At 43.0% G+C, this 27,734-nt stretch overlaps 1 protein-coding gene across 1 annotated transcript in view; it reads right to left on the bottom strand.

The window, feature by feature from the left end:
* The window catches only part of POU2F3 (POU class 2 homeobox 3), a gene marked incomplete at both ends in the record, with an annotated part of 55,333 nt that overhangs the window by 13,248 nt on the left and 14,351 nt on the right, over positions 1–27,734 (bottom strand). Inside the window, 2 exons of the mRNA XM_081333750.1 lie at positions 696–800; positions 18,596–18,630. Coding sequence (XP_081189876.1) covers positions 696–800; positions 18,596–18,630 — 140 coding nt within the window. The remainder of the gene's footprint in view (positions 1–695; positions 801–18,595; positions 18,631–27,734) is intronic.

Here is a 27,734-nt window from a genome sequence, read left to right as displayed (position 1 = left end):
CTGAAAACCACCTCTTTCGTCCAGGAATTCAAGGAAGGAAGTTGGCCTCCATGCTCCCCTTAAATCAGTGGTGGGATTCAAATATGTGAACAACCAGTTCTCTGTGTGGATGCCGCTTCTGGAAATCCATTCTGGGCCTGGGCAACAAAAAATTAGCTACCGGTTCTGCCGAACTGGTGCAAACTGGCAGAATCCCACCACTGCCTTAAGTGCTTCAGCCTTCCAGGACCACCTCAAGACCTCATGATGAGGAAGTGGGAAATATATTTCTATTTATTTTTCCACGCCATGCGTATATCTCCCTTTAGAGGCATAGCTAAATGTTTGTGGAGATTCTCAGTCCTCCAGGTCATGGTTATCCCAAAGGTGCTTTTTCCAGAGTTTGTTTTTCCTTGAAGTTTCGCATCTCATCCAAGAAGCTCCTTCAGTTCAGTTGAAAAAGCACCTTTGGGACAATCCCCCTTAAGCTACAAAACCTTCAAGGAAAGGTCCCATGCCTAGACATTTTCTTTCCTTTATACAACCAGGATGCCCTTCCTGCCATCCACGTTAAGACAGCCCGGCAGGTTCCATTCAAATGTGGATCAGAACGGGACTATCTTAGTCTTCCAAGGGCCTTCAGATCAGGCCTCTGGGGAAGCCTTGTTGTTGAACTCATCATCTGTGCTTGTATGTGTGAAGATGCCGTCTCTTACCCCAGGAATTTGTCCTCCGGGCATCATAGGAGACCCCTGGGGTAGGTGACTTGATCTGGAGGAGAGGGATGTTTGCAAGGAGTCGCTGAGGTCTTCTGTTTTAATCTGCAAGGGGGAGCAAAATGTCACCATAATGTCACCAACACCAAACATATCTGAAAAGCACCAAGTTGGAGAAGACTATGTGGTAGCTTCAACTGACTTGATGTGGGGTTCAGTCTACTCAAAGTGATTGGATAGCTCTAAATTTCTAAATGTTTAAAACAGAAAATTTCTAAATGTCTAAATTTCTAAAACAGACCCCCCCCGACTGATTTCTAAAGAAATATTTGAACGTTCACTCAAGGGATTCTCAACCAGCTCTCTTCACAGAAGCCCTCTCCTTATGAGATACGTCAGATACCATTTATTTGTATCTTTTAAAAAATCAATTCCGATATTTTGCTTGTTAAGCTAAGCTTCAGTTGGCAGACCGCTTGCAATCCTAACTCCGAAGTAATATCCTGTCCATCAGGATGTCCTCCCACCAATGACATAAATAGTCACAACATTTGAGTAATGCCATGCCGATGTACAAAAGAGTATCATAGCTTGTGCCAGACATGTCTGTATAAGCCACTTGGTATAATCTCTTTAGAAACAAAGTCAAATGTTTGTCTAATGACGTCTGCATTGATCAACAGAGGAAGGAAAAGATAAGAGTCATCCAAATATCTGAGTGGCCTCAAGAAGCTGTGGGCGCTCCAACACTGGAGGTTTTCTTAGAAGAGATTGGACAACCAGTTGTCTGGAATGGTACAGGGATTCCTCCTTGAGCAGAGGTTGGACTAGAAGACCTCCAAGGTCCCTTCCAACTCTCTGTTATTTTGTTGTTCTGAGTTAAGTTGGGCCCAGATTCATGAGCCAAAGACAAATCAAACTTCTTTCCATGTCCCCAAAACACATTTTATGGAATATTTGCACACAGAAACTACTCCCTAGGCCAGGGGTGGGGAACCTTGGCTCTTTTATGACTTGTTGACTTCAATTCCCAGAATTCCGGAGCCAGTCATGCTGATGGGAAAGGGAGAGGTTTCCAAGCTGAGCCATGCTGGCTCAGGAATTCTGAGAGTTGAAGTCCACAAGTCATAAAAGAGCCAAGGTTCCCCAGTCCTGCCCTAGGCATCCAGTTGGTCTATCCTTGACGCTGGATGACTGTGACTAATGAAACTTGAATGATAGATGGAGAACCAAGCTAAACTGGAACCACAAACTGTTTATGTACAACAAGAAGATTGGTGCAATTTTTCAGACTCCCTTCTCCTGCGTTGCTTTCTTCAATCATCCTCCTTCCATCTTACACGTTTTTCTTGGAAGAAACCATACAGCTAAAAGTTTACTCCTTCTAGATTCCTCTGGAGAAGGAAAAAAAACAACCAACACGATCAGAACCTGATTCTATCCCAGGGGTCTTCAAACTTGGCCCTTTTATGACTTGTGGACTTCAACTCCCAGAATTCCTCAGCCAGGCACGCGTGCCTGGCTGAGGAATTCTGGGAGTTGAAGTCCACAAGTCATAAAAGGGCCAGGTTTGAAGACCCCCTGCTCTATCCCATAAGGGAGCAAGTTGTCTCCATGTAGTATTGTGGAAGAGAAGGTACTTCAAACCCCTTTGACCTATTCTAGCCTGGTTGAAGATGGATGACGCAAAGGAGGAGAGAAGTTAGTCTCCTGCAGCAAAACCTGGCTAAGATGTTTACGGTGCTTTAAAGAATGAAAAGAACAAAGCAATTATAAATTGGTGAGCCTTTAAGATGCCATCAAGCTATTTTCTCTGTTTGTTTGGCTCACGACATTTTCCCCTGTCATTCTACCTAAGTATACGGTGCTCAAGGCAATGATGCCAAAGGCAGAACAGGCAAGTTGAAAGCCCAATTAAACAATCATCCACTTAAAACCTAAAACAATAATTATACAATAAAACCATCATCATCAAAACCATCGAAAAGGGTAAATCGCAAGGATTGCACCTTGGTATCCTCTGTTAAGGTGTGGCCTGATCAAGCTTGGTGTATGTGGGGGGGAATAATGTTTTGCACCAACCTCCTGCATCCCCTCTTTTTCCCCCCCTAATTTGTCTTTGAAGTTTGCCGAGATGCCCTTCTGCAAGGTTTCCCAGGAAAGGAGGAATTAAATTAAATGAAACAATTAAAAATAGAAGATGTTTGTGTCCGGAAAAGATGGAATTCTGTCTAGATCAGTCATTTTCAGCTTGTAGAACTCCAAGGGAGGGGAAAAAAGAGATAAATTATCTCCATCATAGAAATTAAATTGGGAATTTAATTGGGAACAGCTGATAGAATATATTCAAAGTTGCTGGAGCTGTTGCAGGTGATCCTCAATTTACAACCATTTTTTTTAGTGACTGTTTGAAGCAGGAGTCTTCAAACCTGGCCCTTTTATGACTTGTGCACTTCAACTCGCAGAATTCCTCAGCGAGGCACGCTGGCTGAGGAATCCTGGGAGTTGAAGTCCACAAGTCATAAAAGGGCCAAGTGTAAAGAACCTAGTTTGAAGTTACAGTGGCATTAGAAAAAAATGAATTACGATTGGTCCTCACATTTATGACCGTTTCAACATCCCCATAGCCATGTGCATTTGCAACCAGTATGTATTTATGATATCAACAACCTAAGATACGCAGATGATACCACTCTAATGGCAGAAAGTGAAGAAGAACTAAAGAGCCTCTTGTTGCAGGTGAAGAAGGAGAGTGCAAAACTTGGGTTGAAACTTAACATTAAGAAAACCAAGATCATGGCATCTGGCCCTCTCAATTCCTGGCAAATAGATGGGGAAGAAATGGAGGTAGTGACAGATTTTATTTTCCTGGGCTTCAAGATCACTGCAGATGGGGACTGTAGCCAAGAAATTAAAAGACGCTTGCTCCTGGGGAGGAAAGCCATGGCAAATCTAGACAGCACACTAAAAAGCAGAGACATCACCCTGTCAACAAAAGTGTGTATAGTCAAGGCTATGGTCTTCCCAGTTGCAATGTATGGCAGTGAAAGTTGGACCATAAGAAAGGCTGAGCGCCAAAGAATTGAGGCCTTTGAACTGTGGTGCTGGAGAAGACTCCTGTGAGTCCCTTGGACCGCAAGGCGATCAAACCGGTCAGTCCTAGAGGAGATCAATCCTGACTGCTCTTTAGAAGGCCAGATCCTGAAGCTAAAACTCAAGTACTTTGGCCACCTAATGAGAAGGAAGGACTCACTGGAGAAGAGCCTAATGCTGGGAAAGATCGAGGGCAATAGAAGAAGGGGACGACAGAGAATGAGGTGGCTGGATGGAGTCACTGAAGCAGTAGGCGTGAGTTTAAATGGACTCCAGAAGATGGTAGAGGACAGGAAGGCCTGGAGGAATGTTGTCCATAGGGTCGCGATGGGTCGGACACGACTTCGCAGCTAACAACAACAAATGTATTTATGACACTTGCTCTGCTCCGAGATCACACGATACCCATTTGGGACCCTCCTAGCCAGCTTCTGACAAAAACAAAGCCAATCACATGACTCATTTAACAATGGCAAGGATTCTACTGGAATTTCCCTTTGACTATGGAAAATGCATTTAGTAGTTGTGGGTCACAGGCTGTTGATGAAACAGGTGTTGATAAAAGTTTAAAACTAATTCAAAATAGAAGTGTAATTACTTTGCTTCTGCATACTTATTGTAGCCAAATAAGTATTTCATAAGTATAATAAGTTTCCAAACATTTTCTGATATTTTGAGGGAGATCTCGATTCTATAGTAATCCTCAGTGAGCATATTCTGCATTTGTGTAGGATGTTATTTCTTTAGTGTACCAAATGGCTTAAAATAGCTAAAAGAATAAACCCATGCAATCACAAGCAAACCTTTGCATCTAAAATGTTCTAAAATACTGAGAAATATCAGAAATAAAAGACACAAGACGATAGAACAGGTCCTGCTAAAGAAATGGAAAACTAAGTAAATGCAATTATTAAATCAAATCTTCAGCTCTTCTGAATTGATTAATACCCTGCTTCAGCAAAAAAGAACGGGATCATTTTATGTGATTAAACTACTTAGTGATCAGTTACTTCTGCTCCCAAGCTCTTTCGACTTGCCCCAGCCGTCTTTTTCTTTTTATCCCATCATTAATCTAGGGTAATTTTCTTTGGTCGCTCTGAGTCAGCAGAACTCAGCAAGTTCGTCAATCATTGCAAAACGATAAAACACGAGACACGCAGCCCTCCTACTTTTCAGCAAGTTGCAAAGTCATCCTTTCTAGAGGTGATTGTTCATTATATTCAGCTTTATTCTGAGTCCTGTATGAATGTTTTAATTTGTAATCAGCAAAAAGTTACTTATTCAACCCAGAGTCTAAAATGACTGAAGTCTACCGTTACTCCAAATTGTCTTTCGTTGTGTTTTTTTTGTAAATGCATTTTGTTATTATACAATTAATATGTAACCTGGGTCAGCCACCTGGGAGAAGATGCACATATCTTTCTGATAATAATATAATCCCATTGCCAAGCACACATTCCAATGGCTTCCTTCCCCATCGTTGCAAGTTAACACGCATTTAGAAACAAAGGACAAGTTTATCCCACCAACTTTTCCAAAGTTACATAACTGTCAGACAAAAAAATAAAAAGGCTTGTAGTTCAAGTCAGAGGCTGACACTAAATAAAAGAGCCGGACTGCCTAAGTATTATTTACTAGATTAATTTAAATCCATCCAGTGACAAATGTTCTGGGGATGGATGATGCAAGAAAAAAAAAGTAAATGGTTTGCTCAAATTCCAGCATAGGCTTGTCTCCTGCCCTCTTGCTCCATCTCTCTGAAAAAGCGTGCTGTGTGAACCCTGAAATCTGGGGCTCCAGAAGAGTAAGAATCTCCCCAATTAAACCCGAAGCGAGAAAGCATCCCCCAAGCCGTTAGTGCAATACACCCCAAGACCAGCAGAGGGCGGGAAGAGTTCTGATATAGAGGATGGGGGGGCAGGGCGAAAGGGAATTAAATTCTACCAGGGATTTGACTCTGGAGTGTTCAGCATGTTAAAAAATGGTAAAACACGGAGAAAAGTCCTTTTACGGTGGGGAGGATATATTGCAGGAGAGAAAGAGAAAGAGAGGAAAGAAAGAGGGGAAAGAAAGATAAAGCTATGTTCTGTATCATAGACTATTTCATCAAAGAGTAGTTTGAGAACACCCTTCCTTTGACAAGAAACTACAGGTAGCCCTCAATTTACAGCCACTCATTTAGTGACTGTTCCTCGCAGTTACGGACCATCAGAGAGTCCCTATAGTCAAGTGATCAAAATTCAGGTGCTCAGCAATCAGCGTGTGTTCATGACAGCTGCCATGTGCTGGAGTCCCATGATCACCCTTTGTGACCTTCCACCAATTTGTGACTTCCAACAGGCAAAATTCAATGGCTTCGCATAATGACCTAGTGAGTCATGCAACAGCTGCGGTGATTTGCTTAACAACCGTGGTAAAGACAGGTAGTAAAATTAGATGTGATACAAAGAACAACTGACTTGCTTAGTAATGGAATTTGGGTCCCAACTGTGTATGTAAGTCAAGGACTAGGAAATGGAACTAAGAGAGAAGCTTCCTGACGGGGAGAACACTTAACCGGTGGAACGGCTTGCCACCAGAAATCGTGGGTGCTCCATCACTGGAGGTTTTTAAGAAGAGACTGGACAACTGTTGGGTCCGAAATGATATAGGGTTTCCTGCCTGAGCAGGGGGATGGACTAGAAGACCTCCAAGGTCACTTCCAACTCTGTTATTCTTTCACTCTGACTATCTGCAGAATATCGGCCATCACTCACCATCTCCTGATCAGGGCATTGAATGCGAATTAAAACATCTCCAAAACAAGATTGTTCCAAGGAACAGGAGCCCTCATCTGCCGTGCAACTGATTCTACTGCCAAAGGACTTACATCATTCTGACCTTTTCCTAACATCATGAGATCTTTTCTTACCCATCAGTCCATCCGGTGTCTGAGAGGAAGAAGCGGAGGAAGAGACCCTCTCCCTGAACTAAGGATAGCAAGAAAAGGTATACCTCTTATCCCTTGTTCTTCCTCAGCACGTTGCCAGGAATGTTCTTGCATCACAAATAATTGGCCCTTCTCTGCAGCCACAACGCCTGAAGGTCCGAAGGAGCTGGTCGAAGATACATGTGATCTTTTCAAGGCCAGCTCTGCTAAACAAATCCCCCCCCACAGACACAAAAAAAAATCCAGCAGGTAAAGAGAAAACGGAGAATAAAAAAAGAGGTTGGCTCGTAGAACAGAACTTTCTCCTTTCCCTCTGAACAAGACAGTCCAATGGCCTGGAAGGAACGAAAGAGTTTTCCAAACTGAAATCAATTTTTCCTGCTGCCAAAAGTGAAGAATTTGGAAGGGGTCCAAGCACAACTGGGTGTGTTGAATCTCTGCTCTAAACAACACGGGAAAATAAGGGAAGGTTGGCATTAGGAGGTGCTTGTCACTCCTGTTCCTTTAATGCTGAATTGTGGAATTGTTTCCCCCACTCTTGGTGTCCAACGGTGACCGTGGAGGACCCCAAACCATCTGGAGAACTTCAGATTGGCTCCGCCTGGTTTCTACCTTCCTCCTGAAAGTTGGCTCATCACCTGTCACGGATCAATCAGAAATGCAACCAAACCACAAAGGCTGGGATGCAGAGCCAACCTTTTTACAAAACCCCAGTTGCATATTCAGATCCATAAGAAAATCGGATGCAGATTAGCAAGACAAAGACCCAAATCGTGTTAGGCTTTCTGACATCCAAGACTTAAGTGCGTTAGTCAAATCAACTTAGGTGTAAAATAAGAAGAGGTGATTCAAACTTTCCTTCCGTGCCAGTCTTAAGCTCTAGAATATTTTGCAGGAGAACAACACGGGGAACCAGGATGGCTGTAAGGTAGTCTTTGGCTTTTGACCAAGGTAGCTCTCTGAAGATTATGGAGATTACAGAGCAGTATTTCCCCCATCTTTCTAGCTGTTACAGGAGGAGGCAAACTAAATCCATGGACTTTCCTCCTGGGGTTCATCTAATGTAGGACATTTCAGGAAAAGCTCCAGGAGAATGGAAAGTAGCACACCAAATATAGGTTCTGAGCAAGGCCCATGGAAAGAACTAGGAATCACAAATGCTAAATGTTAGGCCCATCGTGCACAGATCATTCAGAGACTTGGAGATGTAGAACTCGGTTGAGTTGACCTGATGGCACCATCAGAGTATAGTTTGGGGGAAGAAAGATAGAAGCTTACTCAACAGAAAAACAACAACAACAGAGTCTCTGGCAGGTAGCAAAACTGATTTAACACATCTGGAAGTAGCTGAGGTCATGCATTTAACTATTGACAGAAACTCATCCATAGGATTACTTACTCAAGAATCTAGATGATTGAATTGTCCCCAGATTGAATGCAGATCTTTCTTCTCCAGTGACCCTCAGGGGACATGTCTTTGCTGTATTGATTTGGTTGAGGTGGTTCCATATTTACAAATATCCCTGGCTCTTGTCCTGAAGCTGTCTACCTCCCAAAGTTATCAGCTCTTAAATTTATCAATAACATTTTGAAGGAATTGCGTAATTCCTTTATGTATGGATTTTCATAATTTTCATCTTATTTCTGGGCCAGTTTCCATCTTGCTAGCTACTGTCAGAGAGAGAGAGAGAGAGAGGGAGAGAGAGGGAGAGAGAGAGAGAGAGAGAGAGAGAGAGAGAGAGAGAGAGAGAGAGAGAGAGAGAGAGAGAGAGAGAGAGAGGGAGGGAGGGAGAGAGAGAGAGAGAGAGAGAGGAGAGAAGGAAGGAAGACAGTCTAGATATCATGTTAAGCCAAACACTATACATGTTGTATGAATCCTGCCAGCTGGCAAACCACAACTAAAACAAAACTGAATCTCCATGGGTGGACTGGCTAGGAATTTTCCTAAATCATGGTTTCAAGACTAATGGCTACTAGCCTCGGTGTCAGTGTGGCTACCTCTGAAGATCATCAACTGGGAGACTAAGAGTCTTCCTGGTGCATTTGGTGGCCACTGTGAGGATAGACTACTGGACTAGATAGGCTTGGGATCTCACCCAGCAGGGCACAGAGTATGTTCCTACATTCAAAAAATCCAACATATTGCTTAGTCAGAGTTTGAAACCTGTTTTGGACGGCAAACTCGACTCAATAAAAAATGGTGGTGTGTAGAAGAATTTAGTTCCAAATTCATGTTGAGTCTCCTGTAATAAAGTCATTAAAATGTAATTTGTGTTGTGGTTTATTAAACAGATAATCTTTTATAGTAATTGGGATGGTTACGAACCTAATTTACATCTCTTTAAATGTCTTTTTTTAGAAAAATGCTTGATGTCAGTGGCTGGAGAGTAATTTCTTTCCTAAGTGCCTACAAAACAGAATGGTTTGGTTTAAACAGCAGGGTAAACCCAAACCAAAGGAAGCACATGATGTAATTTCCACCAACAGATTTTTCTTCTAGTTATTCTGGAAAAGTGTCACGTAGGCAATGCTTGTCATATGTGATAGCAGTTCCATTCATGAAAGGGGAGCCATGCTTCTACCACTCCTGTAGGTAGCTAATTTTGAGAAATTATCTATTTCTTTTTATCATCTACTGTACATTTTTCTAAATTTGGGGGGAAAAAATTCCTCCTCTTCTCTGCAACCTCTTCCGTTCCAGTGGAAGCTAGTGAAATTGCACTAACAGAGTTGACAAATTCTAGAGGAAAATTAATAGAGAACTATCAGTGAGGTTGTATTGCTCCAGAAGAATAAATACAGACATCTTAAAAATGTGCAAACCCACCCAAACCCACTAAAACGCACACAGCTGCAGAGGGGTTAGTTGGGAATGATGGATGTTGAAGTCCAACATATCTATGGAGGCCAACGGGTAGGGAAGGCTGCTACGGAAGGTGCCTGCACTGATTCATTTGGTCACTCCAAAATGTGTCCAAACTGATGGAAAAAAACAACAATCAACAGCTCCTCGAACAACAGATGGAGGGAGATGGAAGACGATCAAAGCCGACTTGCATAACCCGTTTGAGGAAGGTGTTTCATAAACATTTCACAAGAATTACGAAGGAACAGCATCTCCCAACCTGCCTGTAATTACTGCTCAAGCTCGTCCTTAGCAAAAGGGTGAAATCGTCAGAATTCAACTAATAATAATCGGTGGAGAAAAGCCCTCTTTGTAATTGATCCATAAACTTTTGGCAACCAGAATAGCTCAGGAAGACATGAGATAAAACCCGCTATGTGAAGTTCGGCTTCAGCCTGCACCAGTTACGGGAAAAAGAGCGATGCCTGGCCAGGCCCGAGAGGGAAGGGTGAGGAGAACTACACTGATACAGGTGTAGATAACCAAAAGTAGGCAGATGCCTCCAGACCTGTCAAACCAACTTGGGAAGTCTTATTTACTCTGCCTTCTTGTCAACATGAAGCCAATTCCTCTTGCTTAACTTTTTTTTTTTGGAAAAAGAAAGACCTGTTGACATTCTTATTAAAATGTTTTGGAAAGGGTTACAGTTTTGACATCTGCAACCTTCTCTATGTTCCTCTTCTCTAGGGGAAGCTCAAGTTCCTTAAGTTGCTTCATGGTGGACCTACCTAATATGGTCCACCTCTCAAATCCCTAAGTAGATTCTCCACACTCTCCCTGCTTCCCTTCTGACGTTCACATTCATTTCCATGTTTGTGATAGGAAGATTCTCCAAAGCTTTGTTTATCTTGTCTTCCTTTTGCACAAAACCTTTTTCACTGGCCAACCTACTGTCTCCCAGACCTTCCTCAATCCATGCATGTTATTCCAAAGCTTTCCTTCATATAGACACCATAACGTCAAATAATCCTAACTTATAAATCCTAACAGCTTTGCTATTGCCACAGTGACATGTGTTAACTTGCATGGTGATCAAGGCTTAGCAAATGCCCAAAATAGATGATGGAAGAAAACCAATTCAGAAGTAAAGCAATCCAACATGCTACCTTGTAATCCAGAATCTGATAGAAATTAAATGAAATTTCAACACAGGGGAATGTTTCTGCCAATGTAGGTGCCTCCTCATGCATTGCTTCTATCTGGAATTTAGTTAAGTTGAAAAATGGGCTTCAGACTTTCCCTTGAATTAAGTTCTCCAGATCTGGTCCTCGGTCTGAGTTGCTTTGTGAGTCCATGTCGCCAAATCAGATTGCAGATGATGTCATTATATAAACAAAATGATCCCAAATACGTTAGGTGACATAGCAGAAGGCGATAGTGAATTGTGGGGTCTGTGGTGCTTTCTGAACTTGGTCGTTTTCTTGCAGACGTTTCATTACTCAACTAGCTAACATCATCAGTGATAGAAGGATGTGGGACAGAGAGCCAAATCTACTCCTTTCCAGCCCTGAAGATGTTACCTAGTTGGGTAATAAAACATCAGCCAGAAAGCTACTAAGCTCAGAGAGGATCCTACAGTTCAAATCCAAGTTACAAATATTCTTTTTTGTTGGTACAACAGCTAATGAAAGCATGACAAAATTAGGGAGAATGGGTAAGGGTTTAGCTTCCTAACCAGCCTCCAAAGAAGAAGGTAATTTGCAGAAGTTAATGTTTTCTAATTCGTGGAGAAATATTCAGTCAAGGACATGTAGGAGAAGCCCAATGGAAATACTGTGTCAACATAACAAAGATTCTCTTAAGACAATCTTCATCACAGGAGCCTTCCAGAGGTGTAGGATGGAACTTTTATCCCGCACCAGCTGAGGATGGTGCATACCATAATATAGCCCAACAAAGTCTCCAGGCTAGAGAATGTTTTGTGGCAATTGTGATTTGTTTGCTTTATTTATGTCCTGCAATACTCTGTGTAGACCCTCCATGTAGGTGGGTCATTTGATAGTGACATATTTTCCACTTGGTTTCTTCTAAAGTCTGAAGGTTCCAATTGGACCTTTGGACAAGGATGTGGCCCAAGATGAGAACTGAGAAGGAATGTATGGGGCAACTGAGAAGAAAAACTGAGAAGAAAAGAAGGACAAGAGGTGACCTGATAGCAGTCTTCCAGTATCTCAGGGGCTGCCACAAAGAAGAGGGAGTCAAGCTGTTCTCCAGAGCACCTGAAAGCAGGACAAGAAGCAACGGATGGAAACTAACCGAGGAGAGAAGCAACCTGGAACTAAGGAGAAATTTCCTGATAGTTAGAGCAATTAACCAGTGGAACCACCTGCTTCCAGAAGTTGTGAGTGCTCCAATACTGGAAGTTTTTAAGAAGAGATGGGACAGCCATTTGTCTGAAATGGGATAGAGTCTCCTGCTCAAGCAGGGGATTGGACTAGAAGTTTTAGCCAGAAGATTTGAGAAAAGCCTCCCCACTCAAAAGCATCTCACACTCTTGGTTAGCACATTCCCATTCCCATGGCTCTTCCCCTCAAGACACAGCAGCTGGTCTTTATCTGGAGATCTTTCCAAACACAAGAAATGGAGAAGAGACAGGCTGCTTTTTCAACCCAACCCAACCTAACACCTTTGTTGTGTAGAAAATAAAATACACCATAGTTTGTGAATATGATAGATGTGGTCGTATTTGGTTTTGAGATGGAGCATCACAAATTGTTAAAGCAACTTGTGGGTGTATGGTTTTCTTCCAGGGGATGGTGGGCAACTGAATGACCCAATCCTTCAACAATGAGTAAACGTTGTTTGTTTGCAAAGGTTGAACTCACTTCTGCTGCAATGCAACCCTCTTGGTTAAATTTTGGACCTTCTAACCACAGTCTTAATTTTTCCACTGAGAATCGGTCAGAGGTTCAATCCCATCAAAGCTGACAACAGCCAGAGCGTAGAAAAATTCAAAGAAAGTTTGGAAGACGCAGAGAGACCGGGCCCACAGAATCGCCAAGAGTCAGACCCCATCAAGATGTTCAAAAGAACCAGTCGCTTCAAAGGGAGCTCGACTCCTTCAGTTCCAAAGAGATGTTTCAAAACAAAGGCATTTACATTTTTGATGCCACTCTTAACGTTTTCATCATCCCTTGGTTGTTTCTGCCCTGGTTTTACTTGCTGCACATTCAGTTTCAGATGAAAAGGAGGCCTCAGCTCAGAGAGCCTGTCAGCAAATTCTTCAGCTTTGCTTACTAGGTCCCCTTTTCCAAGCAACCCAAGGTGAAGATGCTTTTGCTCTGATTCAACATCTGTTCCCTGTCCAACTTCTTTGGCACAACCTACCTAATTAAGACTTCAAGTCACCTTGACATCGGATAACCTGCCCAGTTTGGATTTTACTCTGTTTTTAAGAGGAAGCCTCTCCATTCGTTAAAGCAATATAGGGCATCAGTCAGGCAAGTTTTTACAGGCCCCATCAGAGCTATGTTTGATCTCAACCACTCTTTGGCCCTTCTTCAGGGCAGGCTACATATTACAGAAGAAATTGCCAATGGATACGGAAGCAAACCTTCTCCATGTTACCCCCTGAGGTAGGGGCTCAAAACAGATTCAATTCCTCCGACTTTTCTGTTTGGGTGTGCATACTTTATATCTCTAGTATGCTTTTCGAGAAGCTCTTTATTTTTATTTTTATTTATTTTAATCCCATTTATATCCCGCACTTCTCTGAAGACTCAGGGCGGCTTACAATTTAAGCACAAACCAATGTGCTTAGCAATAGCCTTCATTCTATGTATATGCCTGCTTATTAGGGCTTTCGCCCCCCCCCCCAAGCGGCATTATTACAAAGTCAGCTTATTGCCCCCAACAATCTGGGTCCTCATTTTACCTACCTCGGAAGGATGGAAGGCTGAGTCAACCTTGAGCCTGGTGGGATGCGAACCTGCACTAATTGCAGGCAGCTGGTGTTACTTAAGGAGGCATTAGCCCACTGCTCCACCAAGCCTCCTTTATAGGACTGGTTCTCAACCTGGGGTCCACGGTGTCATCACAGGGGGCCAGCAAAGGCTTGAAGAGATGTTATGATTTAAATCTTGGGGGTCCATGGCCAGAAAAGGTATATAAAGGGGGTCCAGGGTGAAGAAAAGGATAAGAACCACTGCTTTACACTGCTTTGTGAATTCTCCAGACCCTCCATCCCAGTGGAGGACACCTGTATTTTCTGAATGAATAAGATGAGCTGGTTGGTAAACACTTTAAATATTGCATGTTCCCACCTCTGACCTCTTTCCAGGTGTTGATACTGAGATCTTCCTTTAGAGCCCACAAAGTTCAGGTTTCTCCTCTTTCCCATCAAAGCCTGGCATAACCACACCTCTTCCCACCTGTGCATTTATCTTTCACCTCCTCTCTCTGATCTGATTTTTCTCCTTATCACTTTTTTTTCCCTTGCTGGTCCTTATTGTTGTTGTTCCTGATGTTGTGACAGTCCTCTTTTCTCCTTATCATATTCTCGTTGACTCCTACTGCAGTAAAACTCCAAGGGACGGTGTCCCCATTTGATTGTTTGATTCTCCACCCAGGGAAGAGGGTCAAAACCACTCCGAGCCCAGGGGCAGCGAATGCAATTACTAAGGGAAAAAGGTCACTTGGGCGAACTTTGATTGGGGGCCGTCCAAGTCCCAGCAATCGAATAGGATCTTCACCCTGAGGAGAATGATCTGGAGACCAAGAAGTCTCCCCAGAAGTCTGTTCTTTCTGTTCTGTCGTTTCTCTTCTACCCCCATTTTCACATGTTGAGGTTGCTTTGGTGGTTCTCTCATGCAGCCAACATGTCCATCCAATATGTCAGACCATAATGTCGTGTCTTGTGGCATAGTGTACAATGTGAGTTGTTTACACCATGCCCCTCGAGGTGAGATTCATCCCTTAACCCTCTTGACTGTCCAAAGGGTCCTGAAAATCTGGCTCTGCCAACTGGCTTGGGGGTCCCGGTGGGGACGACACCCCATTCTGGAGGTGGCTAGTAGGTCCGAGAAGGTCCCACCTCCCTCCGTCTACACTGTGCTCCTATTTATCTGCTTTGTTGTCAGTTAGAATGCCTTCACTTTCCATACCCAAGGTTTAATGTTTGTCTCCTTTGGTTTTACACTGCTATACAGGCAGTCCTCGACTTACACCACTTCATTTACTGACCGTTCAAAGTTACAATGGCACTGAAAAAAGTGACTTATGACCCTTTCTCAAACTTATGACCCGTTGCAGCATCCCTGAAGTCAGGTGATCAAAATTCAAATGCTGGGCAACTGACTTCTATTTATGATGGTTGCAGTGTCCCGGGGTCATGTGATCATGGAGAAGTCAGATTCACTTAACAACCACATTACTAACATAAGAACTGCAGTGATTACCTTAACAACTGTGGCAAGGAAAATCATAAAATGGGGCAAAACTCCACTTAGCAAATGTCCCATTTAACAACGTAAATTTTGGGCTTAGTTGTGGTAAGTCAAGGACTACCTTTATATGTATTGGAAGCCACTCAGAGTCTCTTGACAGTGAAATGGGCAGCAGATAAATTTAATAAATAAAGTAAAGCAAACCTTGGTTTTTGACTAGGTGTTGACTGGTTTACACATGCCATGCTAGAGGCCACCATTTCCAAAGAACAGTGAAGAAGGAGCTGGTTCTGGCATAACTAGGGGGTGTAAGCCAAACTACTGAGAGGTTCCTACTAGAAAGCACAACCCAGTTGTCGTTCAGCCACCAACCCTTTGTAGGATTCTTCCTTAGGCTGTTCATTTCTATTTTGGCCTGGTGGAAAAGCCATGGTTTGAGTCATTTCAGAGCGCTGTTTTCCGATGAACGTTTTCTGCCATGAGTCACAAACTTCTAAGTGTGAGATGAGATTGTGATATGTGAGTAGGCAGGGTGGGGGTTACCACTTTGCTCTGGGCCCCATTGAAAGAGTCTTGGGTTGTCCACCAACTTTCTCACAGAACCAGCATCTGCCAACTTCGCCTTTTCTGGTAATTGCAGGCAGACAATGCTCTTTTCCCGGGATCAATATTCTAAGAGATTGCATAATTCTTACACACTCTCTTCTGCATTCAGTTGGCACAGCAAAAGTCTTGTTTTGCTAGCAGAACAGAGGCGCTAATCACTTCAGATCTTTTCCGGTCATCCTTCTGCCATGCCAGCTGCTGTTTTTGTAGACAGCTGTTGTCACCCTTACAAGCCTATTGTTGCAGTCAGAAGCTTTAGAAACTTGTGCTTAAAAAAACCCAAGCAAACAGATTTAAACATTGCGTTTAGTTCTCACCCTCCTATTTTATGTCCTGGTTTTATTCCTGTAAAGTGACAGAAGGAGAGTGCTTCAGCATTGATTTTGGCATAAGCCGTACCACGCAGTACTTCCAGTGTCCAGTAAATGAGATTATCCATGCTGGCATCAGCTGATGGGAATTGTCATCCAGCACATCTGGAGATGCCCTCAGTGGCAACTGGGCATGGACAATAGCGGACCTTGTCTTTGGTACATGGACTTAGAAATGGGTGCACCAGTGAGATCAAAGGCAATAACATTTTAGGATCTACCCTATGAAGCTGAGGAAGTAATATTGGGATAACATTTTCTCGTTTTATCTGAGCAATCTTTCCAAAAACTGTCCTGGATTTTTGTTGCTTGTTCTGTTGCTAAATTGCATCTGACTCTTTGTGATCCCATGGGCTACAGAATGCTAGGCCCTCTGGTCCTCTATTGTCTCCTGGAGTCTGCCCAAACCCATGCCACCCCATTGATGACATTATCTAGCCATCTCATCCTTTGCTATCCCCTTCTCCTTTTTTTCTCTTTTTTTTCTCCCCCCCCTCATGTCTCATGTGACATGAAAAATAAGCTTTTCTGAGGGGTCCTTTGGTGTTCCCTGAACTTGGTTGTTTTCCTGCAGACGTTTCACAACTCAAACTAGGTAACATCCTCAGGTCTAGCACCGATGATGTTACTTAGTTTGGGTAATGAAACTTCTGCAAAAAAACAACCAAGCTCAGAGGGCACCGAGGACCCCTCATTTCAATGCTGAGCTACAATTATTCTTTTTTATTACTAGAAGCTTTTCTGGTTTCTGATAGGTCCACGTTTTCCATCATTCTGCTTCTAGGACAATTTGTCCTTTCCGGAGCCTGCCAGAATGGAAGCACATTTCAAACACTAAACCGTGCTGGTTGTTTTTAAACCAACGGAAGACACAGCACTGTAGGTAAACAAATAACCGAAGAACCCCTTTCTTCCTCCACCCTTCTGTACAAGGGAAAGCAAAATCTCAAAACTGAACTCAGCTCTTGCTGAGTTTCCAAGTTTCCTTGGCAATGCTACAGAAAGAATTTGTCCTTATTTTCTCTTGAGATTTTTTTTTCTTCCTAAATTTATTTCTACTTCTCAGTCTAGCCTCTGGCAACTCTGTCTCCTGATGGCTTCTCCTATAAGGACCACCCAGATCCAACCTGCTTAACTTTTAAAGATCTGCTAGGGGAAAAAAGTGGGTGTTATTATGAACCAATTTCGTCTTTACTAGCAGTTTTTGCAAAAATGGAAATCATTAAGAATGAAGTAGCCAAAGTCAAAAGAATCGGATTTCCAGAAAATATGAAAGTCGGTGAGTAAGAAGCTTCTCCCGACTCAAATCTGTCTTCTCTCCCAACGATATGGGAAATTTTAACTTCATATTTTTATGCCTTTGTATGTTAAAACTCATCCATGAATATTATATTGTTGGGGTGTCATGTGACAAACGACCAGACAGCTTTTGCTCACAGCCTTATCAAGAACATCTATTGCAATATTTCCCCGCCTCCCCCAGCTCACAACCTCTGCCAAACAAGTCATCACCAGCGCAGGTGTGTTTCTGAACAACAATACTTTCTATCAGAGATGTGCGTGAATCAACAAATTGATACACGTTGAGATGGAAATGCCAAAGGAAACTCAAGAAAAGTTTCATTGATGATCAATCTCAGCCAGACGACTGTCTAGCAAATTTGCTCCCATTTTTTTTTTTGGGGGGGGGGAAGAAAAGAAAAAAAGAATCCAGATTGGGATTGGTTAGAGTTTATTTTCGAAACTTAGCAGTGGGAGCTGGGTTGAGGATCTAAATTCATGGGGGAAAAGTATAGGATATTGAAAATCATAATATGCTGAAAAGTAAGTTGGAAGGAAATCAGTTGTCTAACCTTCTAAAGTATGGGAATTCAAGGAACTTTGCAACCTGAACTTTAGGAGAGGTGATTGGAAATAAGGACTACACTTTCAAAGCAGAGTGTGTGGGACTATGGCTGTCCATACATTGCTCCTAAAGGAGCAGAGGTTGTGTGTCTGAAAATAATGCAACATATAAGAGAATTGTGGGGTCCCTAATGCTCTCTGAGCTTAGCTGTTTTCTTGCAGATGTTTCATTACCCAACTGGGTAAGATCATCAGTGCTAGAAGGGGGCAGGGTTTGCTCTCTGTTTAAATACAATAAATGGATATCTGGGAAAACCTTCTCCAGCTCTTGAGCTTCAGAAGGAAGTGGTACGATCCTTCATGGAATATTTTTTTCTTGAACCAGTAAAATAGCAGATCAGGAAGAAGAATGTGTAGTGGGCTTGTTTTGATTTTGGTTTTAAACTTGAAGGCATTTGTGTACATGCCATGTTTTGATTTAAACCTTATGAACATAACCTCCAGTCTAGATGAAATACCTTGGCTGATCGTGCAAACCAGCCCAGTCTCTTATCAACCCACAACCCCACTCTCACACTACAATGAAGCTAACAACTCATGCTGGGTAGATGTCCAGCAACTGGAAAATTGGAATTGTAAAACTAGGACAAGGTTTTGCCCCAAGACAAATCTGGTTTTTCATCAGAACATTTGTGTATACTTTTACCTCTTTAAAAACAACCCCTTTAGCAATTCAAGTCAATCGAAAGGATTATGATAGGCTTTACCTGTCGGCTGAAGTCTAAGCCATTCCGTTCATTTCCTGTAAATGAAAGAGAAAAACCAGGATGAATATTTTAGTGAAAAAGCAAATGATTACGTTCTCAATCAAAATGCTGCTAAAGTCTCCCCCTCGTGGTCTGAGTATTGAAAAGGAACTTTATGGTTCAATTTCTTCATTGATTACTTCAAGACTGTTTCAAACCCTTCTCAAACCAAAGGCTTCCAAGACAATATGATCTTGCGGTAGCATTAAAGTGATCAGATTAGGCCTCTGTGAGCCAAACTTTTTAAAAACCATTTTCATTCATTTAGGGTCATAGGAAACACTGGAATATCTCTGAGCAGATTTTTTAAAAAACTCTTTTTTTACCTAAAGTATGGGATTTATGTATTTTTTTAAAAAAAGAAAGAACATGTAATAATCTTATTGGCCTTGAAAAATAAAAGCTAGATTTAGTGGTTTGATGGCTAAATCTTAAGTCATCTTCTTAAGTCCTCTTCAATCCTTTAGAACTTACTGGGTACAATTAATTTATTTATTAAATTTATTGGCCACTCGTTTTACCACAGGGCAACTCTTGGCAGCTACAATCACACATAAATGTCTCCTTTAACTCAACATTTCGGCTAACAGTGAATGGACATTTGATGCTGATTTTGGGCTGATAATACTGTTTTACAGATATCTGTCCACTTAGAATAAGTGTGCATAGAAGGGAAGTCTAAACATTGCCTTCATCTTAAATATTTATTTGTATTTAGCTGAGGCCGGGAAAGCTGAAGAAACAACCTATTATTATTTCAGTTTAAAAATTAGGATACAAATCATTTAACAAGCTATAGCTTTTGGGAAGGCGAATGTTTGCAAAGCTTGGGCATTAATGGGAACTTGCCCTGAATGTATGCCTTCACTGAATGATGGCTAAATTTTTCATCATCTCTGAAGAAAATCTGATTCCCACAGATACAATCAGCGAACTGGGAGACGGCAAAATAATTACTATTTATCCATTCTGCAAACACTTCAGGGAACAAAATTCTTCAGAGTCTTTTATCCTCTGACAGTTTGCCAAAAGCAACTTGCAAGGTAAGTTCTGGAGAAAGTGAGTGGATTCTGAGAGGAGAAACATTTTGACAAAGGAAGAATTTGAACCGAGGTCTTTGTTTTACCCCATGACTGCCTGTTTTTGTTTCAGCGGGAAAATGTTATATGTCTATGGAGATTCTCAGTCCTCCAGGTCCTCGTTATCCCAAAGGTGCTTTTATTTCAGGAGGCAACTGGACTTTCTTGTTTTTCCTTTGAAGACGTTTGGCTTCTCATCCAAGAAGCTTCTTCAGCTCTGACTGGAGGGTGGGGAATGGAAGGATTTACACTCCTTGCAGACAGCTGGTCATTTGCATTCTTTTAGAGAGTTGTTGAGGCCACTTGGAAGTTTATTTGTGTCTTCACGGTCACCTGAGTGGTGCAAATGTGTGTGGAGCCTTCTTGGCACTGCTGAAAGGACCGTGTTGTCGACTGGAGATATCTGAAAAGTTGGTAGATACACTCAGAGCTGAAGACGCTTCTTAGAAGCGAAATGTCATCAGAGAAAAACAAGAAAGTCCAGTTTCCTGAAAAAAAGCACCTTTGAGAAACTATTATATATTTATACAGGTTGTCCTTGACTTACAACAGTTCATTTAGTGACTATTTGAAGTTAAAACCAGACTGAAAAAAAGTGACATGACCCTTTTTCACACTTACAACCGTTGCAGCATGCCCTGGACAACATGATCAAAATTCAGATGCTTGGCAACTGACTCATATTTATGACGGTTGTCCCTGGGAATCATATGATCCCCTTTTGCAGTCAGTGGGAGAGCCAGATACTTCACTTAACAACCCCGTTACTAACTTAACAACTGCAGGGTTTCACTTAACCACTGTGGCCAGAAAGGTGGTGACATGGGGCAAAATTCATTTAACAACTGTCTCCCTTTAGCAATCAGAATTTTTTGCAGGTAAGTCAATTGCCCGTACTGGATTTCCAGCCCATCTTTCCAACCCACACACAAATGCACACACACAGGCATCCATGGCTGGTTGCCGTGATTAAATTTATAGAAAAATCAGATTAGAAAGGAAGAATGAACCGATAAAATAATCGAGGCTAGATAAGAACAACTGTAAGTCCATCACATCTGGACGGACACCTACGTGTGCAGCTAATTATCGGCCCGTCACGCTGTTTCCTTGGGAAGTGAGCAACATTATGCAAAGTGCAGGATCAAAATAAGAAATAACAAAGGGCCAGAAATGAGGGCGTGAGAAAAGAAGAGAAAACGTAGTTAAATCCGGCTAATGCCATTCATAAACTACTCTGACTTTTATATTTGAACAAGCCCAACTTTCTTCCCTCTCATTCATAATCTCAGGTGCGAGGCAGGCAAACCTTCAGCATCTGACTCTCAATAATCTCATAATCTCAATCTGAGGTAGCAAAAATGGTGTACAGCTAGCCCTTGACTTACAACACTTCATTTAGCGACCGTTCGAAGTCACAACGGCACTGAAGAAAGGCACTTACGACCGTTTTTCACACTTATGACCGTTGTAGCATCCCCATGGTCATGTGATAAAAATTTGGACGCTTGGTGACCGACTCGTATTTATAATGATTGCTGCAGCATCCCTGGGAGTGTGTGTGTGTGTGTGTGTGTGTGTGTGTGTCACGCGATCCCCTTTTTGTGACCTTCTGACAAGCAAAGTCAAGGGGGGGGGGGAAAAGCCAGATTCACTTAACAACCGGGTTACTACCTTAGCAATTGCAGTGATTCACTTAACAACTGAGGCAGGGAAAGTAATAAAACGGGGCAAAACTCACTTAACAAATGTCTCGCTTAACAACAGAAACTTGGGGCTCAATTGTGGTTGTTAGTCAAGGAATGCCTGTACTTACTCTCTCAGCGTCACCAGACGGAAATGTTTTGCCCCTCCTTGTATTAGGGAGGTGGTGGGTGGATGGGAATCAGGGTATTTTGATGGATATGTACAACTTTTTGATCCCTGGGCCCAAATTGTACTGGGGATCCTTAATTGTAGTTGAAGTTCTCTCAGTGTGAGTTGCACAGCTGATATCAGCCTTAGTGCAGCTGCCAAGGCCAGTAGTAGGTATAGCAGTAGGCAGGATTAGACTTCCTTCCTTCCTTCCTTCCTTCCTTCCTTCCTTCCTTCCTTCCTTCCTTCCTTCCTTCCTTCCTTCCTTCCTTCCTTCCTTCCCTCCCTCCCTCCCTCCCTCCCTCCCTCCCTCCCTCCTTCCTTCCTTCCTTCCTTCCTTCCTTCCTTCCTTCCTTCCTTCCTTCCTTCCTTCCTTCCTTCCTTCCTTCCTTCCCTTTGGAGAATAGGATGAGCCCCTCTTTTTTTCTGGCAGAATAACAGTTGGAAGGGGCCTTGGAGGTCTTCTACTCCAGGGGTCCCCAACCCCCGGTCCGTGGACTGATACCAGGCTGCAGCATGCCAGGAACTGGTCCGCAACTGGTCCGCAACTGGATTGCAGGCAGCACACAAAACCACACACTCTCCGGTCCATGGAAAAACCTTTCTCCACAGAAGGTGTTTTTTTTAAATTCCATTTATATCCCGCCTTTCTCCGAAGACTCAGGGCGGCTTACAATCTAAGAAGCACAAATCAATGTGCTTAGCAATAGCCTTCATTCTATGCATATGCCTGCTTATTAGGGCTTTCGCCCCCCCCCAAGTGTCATTATTACAAAGTCAGCTTATTGCCCCCAACAATCTGGGTCCTCATTTTACCGACCTCGGAAGGATGGAAGGCTGAGTCAACCTTGAGCCTGGTGGGACTCGAACCTGCACTAATTGCAGGCAGCTGGTGTTACATAAGGAGGCATTAGCCCACTGCTCCACCAAGGCTCATTTAAGAGGTTGGGGACCTCTGTTCTAGTCCAACCCTTTGCTCAAGCAGGAGACTCTACACCACTTCAGAGAAATGATTGTCCAGTCTCTTTTTAAGCGCCTCCAGTGATGAAGCACCCACAACTTCTGGAGGCAGGTTGTTCCACTGATTAATTGTCCTTGCTGTCTGGAGGTTTCTCCTTAGTTCTAGGCTGCTTCTCTCCTTGATTAATTTCCATCCGTTGCTTCTTGTCCTGCCTTCAGGTGCTTTGGAGAATAGGTGGCCTCCTTCGTCTTTGGGGCAGCCCTCAAATATTGCAACACTGCTGTCACGTCGGTAGTGGGCCCTGCTGCTCTTGAAACCTTGCCACACCCAAAAGGTGAGGCGCACCTGTGCACCAGTAACAGGGCAGAAGCTGCCTTCTCATTCTCTTATCTATAAGGCCTGGTCCAATCTACCACACGTTTATAATTGCATAGTGCAATCTGTGGTGAAAACAGGCAAGAGAGGGAATGTTTATAATTCAGCTCTTGGCCTGTGATTCTCTGCCTTGGTTGCCCCATTGTGCAGAGAAATAAAGGAGGAAAGATCCGGGCAAAGCTGCTTTTTTTTTACGCCGTATCGTCTTCCCTCTTCCCTTTCAGTTTTCGTCTCATAGAGTGCTGTTTTATTTATTTTTATTTATTTTATTTTATTTCCATTTATATCCCGCCCTTCTCTGAAGACTCAGGGCGGCTTACAAGCTTAGCAGTAGCCTTCATTCTATGTATATGCCTGCTTATTAGGGCTTTCACACACACCCCAAGCGGCATTATTACAAAGTCAGCTTATTGCCCCCAACAATCTGGGTCCTCATTTTACCTACCTGGGAAGGATGGAAGGCTGAGTCAACCTTGAGCCTGGTGGGACGCGAACCTGCACTAATTGCAGGCAGCTGGTGTTACTTAAGGAGGCATTAGCCCACTGCTCCACCAAGGCTTCTTTTATGAAGCTGTCTTGCCGATTTTGCTGGTATGTTGCTCCCCTTTGGGAGGAGAATTCAAAGTATTGCTAGTGATTCTAGTGATTCTGTAATAGCTTTGTTCCCTGTGCCGTCCGTCCGGTAAACTCTCCAGATTTGTTTTTCTCGCCATGTACATGTGTACATAACCCAGACTAGACTATGTTGCTTCTTTGTGTCATATAATATATCTGGGTGTATGCATAATTTTGTATTTATTTATGTCATATTTATGTAGTGTATATCGGAGGTGGTGACCCTTTGAGAGCTGAATGCAATGAAGCTTCATTTTAATGTATGCCAATTAGTATATACTCAAAGTGAAAATAAAGTTATTCTATTCTGTTCTGTTCTGTTCTGTTCTATTTTCTTTTCTTTTCTATTCTATTCTGTTCTATTCTGTTCTGTTCTGTTCTGTTCTGTTCCGTTCCGTTCCGTTTCACTCTACTCTACTCTACTCTACTCTACTCTACTCTACTCTGTTCTGTTCTGTTCTGTTCTGTTTTCTATTCTGTTCTGTTCCGTTCCGTTCCATTCTACTCTACTCTACTCTACTCTACTCTACTCTACTCTACTCTACTCTACTCTACTCTACTCTACTCTACTCTACTCTACTCTACTCTATTCATAGTATTTTGTTCTGAGAATCTCTGGCCATAGGCAACTGATAAAAATGCTAGGCAACATTACAGTATAAAAATGGTTAAATAAACAGCATCTCTTCAGCTGACCTGGTATGGAAAGAGGACTTTGTGTTAGATCCACAAATCCACCTCTTGGGGGACCCTGTAGGTAGACAAGAGGGAAGTTTGGAAGGAAGGCACCCAGATAACCCACACATCGCTCACCTCCCAACTCAGGGGACAATTCTAAACCTCTGTTTCATTGCAAAGCATGAGAGAATTCTTCTCCCTTCTGATTGCATTCTTCTTGTACGGAGGAATGCACAAAGATCTCCTTCAGCTTTCCCTAAGGATGTCTCTGAAGCTCCCAAGTCTCTGAATTCTCACGCTAGCTTGGAAAGCTGGGAATTGTAGTTCCTGAATCAACATTGCTTTCTCAAGGGCCACCGGACTTCCTTTGCTTTTCCTTGGAGACGTTTTGCTCCTCGTCCAAAAAGCTCCTTGAGTTCTGACTGAACATCTCAGATGCCCACTTCTAGATGGCCAATCGCTCTTGTCCAGCTTGCTTCTCATAGAACCAAATGGGATGCAGCTAGAGGGAGGTAAAATGGATGAAGACTTGTCCACATCCTTCTTATAGCTACCGAAGGCCAAGAGATTCTTGGATAGGTAGACCTCTTAGGCCTAAACGTGGTCCCTTCCCAAAAATTGCAAAGCATGACGTCAACCAAGCAAGAGTTTCGTTCTTCTGAATTTGAGTAAAATGCTACTTTCCTTTCAAACCGTCTTTCAGATTTGATTTCCTAAGAGAATCGTGCGCACTGTGGGTTCCAACCCTGCTCCCAAAGGCATGTTTTTCCCTAGCAGCAGCTGCATTTTACCTAGATCTTTTCCTTACCTTCTTCATAAGGTGAGCAAAGCCCAATGCTGAGCGCCATGTCTAGTCTTGCCCAGCTTCAGGCTATCAGGTGCCTATAGCAGGATATATATGCATTCTGTAGAGAATCTTTGTTATTCGCAGGTCTCCAGGATTCACGAGAGTCATGCCAAGAGCAGCTTCTGGAGTTCATTAGAGGCCAACCTGATGAGTCCCTTCTGAGCCAAAGCAACCAATACAAAAGAATATTTGTAGCCCAGGGTTGAAGTGTGGGGTCTTTGGTGCTCCCCGAGTTTGGTTGTTTTCTTGCAGACGTTTCCTTGCCCAACTAGGTCACATCATCAGTGCTAGAAAGGAGGGTTGGTTTTTTTTTTGCTCTCTACACCATCCCCCCCAAATATCTGCTCAGCAGGAATCAACATCCATATAAGCCCAGATTAACGCCAAGATGAATACCTTGGCATCAGAAGGATCCCCTAGAAGTGAAGCAAGACTAAAAGTAGGGCAGAGAGCACGTCTGTATGCGGTTCACCAAAAGAGAAAGGAGCAAAGGAAGGTATTCAAAGCTTGGTGCCAGTTGTAAAGGAAGGCTGCTCAACTTTTCTTGAAATGGGGAAATATGCCTAAATATCAAGCTAGGATGATCAACTGGTCAAATCCGCCTGGCCTCTAGCCATGGACATCAGCTTCTACCAGATAATTTGCAACTGCTGTTAGGAATCAAAATTGGACCATATTTCCAGGGCAATCCGATGGCTCTGAATGAAGTCCCCTTGGCTTCCATAGGTTTAATCCCTTCCGAAAATACTTCAGGTTGCCGCTTTCATAGAGCTGGAATCCCAGCAGCGAAACCCCATCTTGCTCAATGATTGAGACTGCAATTTCTTTGGTTTCATCCCTCTTGGAAAAGAGCCAGGGTTCAGTGTGGCTGACTTTGGGGCCAACATCTTTCCAATGGAGAAGAAACACGGAGGGTGGGTAGGTTTTGAACAGATGTCTCAGGGGAGAAGGCTCCCAATATTCCAACTGAACTGGATCCACCACAAATCCAGGCATGAGGCAGAAGGTTTTGGGAGCAAGGCCGAGTCCCAGCAAGCTGTGGAGACAGGAGGCAGCTTCCTTCCTTGGCTTGGAGAACTGGCAACCACCAGCCGTGAGTCAATTCGCACAGCTTTGGCAAGAGCCCTGCGAGTTTGCCTGGGGACTTTTCCCTGGAGAGGAGAAAATGTGCCCCAATTCTGGCTGGAATTTTTGGTTTTGTCGAGCAATTATTGTTGTTTGCTGCTCAGGAGCAAATAGCAAACAAAACCATAAATCAATCAGGGAACAATTTAGTGAGAAAGCAGGTGCCCCCTGTCCCGCAGAGCAGATCATGGCAGGATTCCCGTTTATTCATGGATTTATTAAATTTGCTTGCTGCCCACCTCGCCACAAAGCGAACACATAGGAGTCCATCAAACTCTCATCAGGAATTTGGGATCGTGGCCTCCCTCTCCAAAGCATCTAAGGACCCATTCAATTTTCAGTTTTTTTAAAGTCGACATTCCCGGCAAGTATTCTGCTTTTTTTTACCCAGGAACCTTGTCTATTCTCACCAGCATAAGGATTAAGAGTAAAGTTGCACCACACAAAGCAATTTTCTGGTACATCACTAGGACTGACTCACTGAGAAAGTCTCCTTCTATCTTTTCTAGTGGGATGAAAATTGTTTAAGCGTGCTTTTTTTTTTTGAGCTGGAACAATATGGAGAACGTCCCACAATAAAGCTTTCTTGTGCAAAAGCTTCTTCCTACTCCAAATCAGAGCCACATCATTTTCAGTCATGTAGAAGGAAAGATAAGCTTATTGGTTTATTGACTCCTTTTGTATATTGCTCCAGCCATTATATGTTGCCTGGGGGTGTGGGTGGGGGCTCATAATATGCAAAACCTCTGCAAATCATACAGTGGTGGGATTCAAATATATGAACAACCGGTTCTCTGTGTGGATGCCGCTTCTGAAAGTCTGTCCTGGGCCTGGGCAACAAAAAATTAGCTACTGGTTCTGCCAAAGTGGTGCGAACCGGCTGAATCCCACCACTGATATCATATCTCCATATAGGACAGAAGGAAGGCTTGGTCCTAAGTGAAGATTTGGTACCTTCAATGGACCGTTATCTCCATCCTTGTCTCTTCTATATTTGGTCCTTCTTCATCAGATCCTCCTCCTCTTCCTCCTTCTCCTCTTCCTTGTGCCCAGTCCTACTACCTATTGTCCTGTTTCCATATTCCAGGATGTCTCTTCATTTGATATTCAAATCTTCACCCTCCCTTAATCCTCCACCTCAACGGACTTCTTCTTCATGAGGAGCTGGCCCTGTATGGAAATTTTACCCCTGTCTGGTTCAGAGCTCCATTATGGAAATCAGCTGCTTTATGCAAATGTTCTACAGCCCAGAATTGCCATAGCAACCAGTTGCTCTGTAATTGGCATAAGGATCCCAGCTGGGGTGTGCTATCCAAGCCTTGTTACATGGTTTGTTTTGGGGATGGGTACATTGGGAAGAACATACACAGTCCATGTGGATCTTGTGGCCCTTTGGGTTATGCACAGACATCATGTTTGTCCAACAAATCGTAGTTAAGTAAACCTTGGATTAATGTTACTGGGCACCTGGTCATTGCGACCTGATCAGCAGGTTTCTGCAAGGTATAAAAACCCCAGCTTAGATTATATCTGACTTTAGATAATATAGGATTATATATGATTTAT

This window comes from Vipera berus (genome assembly GCF_964194415.1).
Source record: "Vipera berus genome assembly, chromosome: 8".
Classification (NCBI taxonomy): Eukaryota; Metazoa; Chordata; class Lepidosauria; order Squamata; family Viperidae; genus Vipera; species Vipera berus.
Note: the sequence above shows the minus strand (reverse complement) of the source record. Positions and strands in the feature narration are given on the sequence as shown.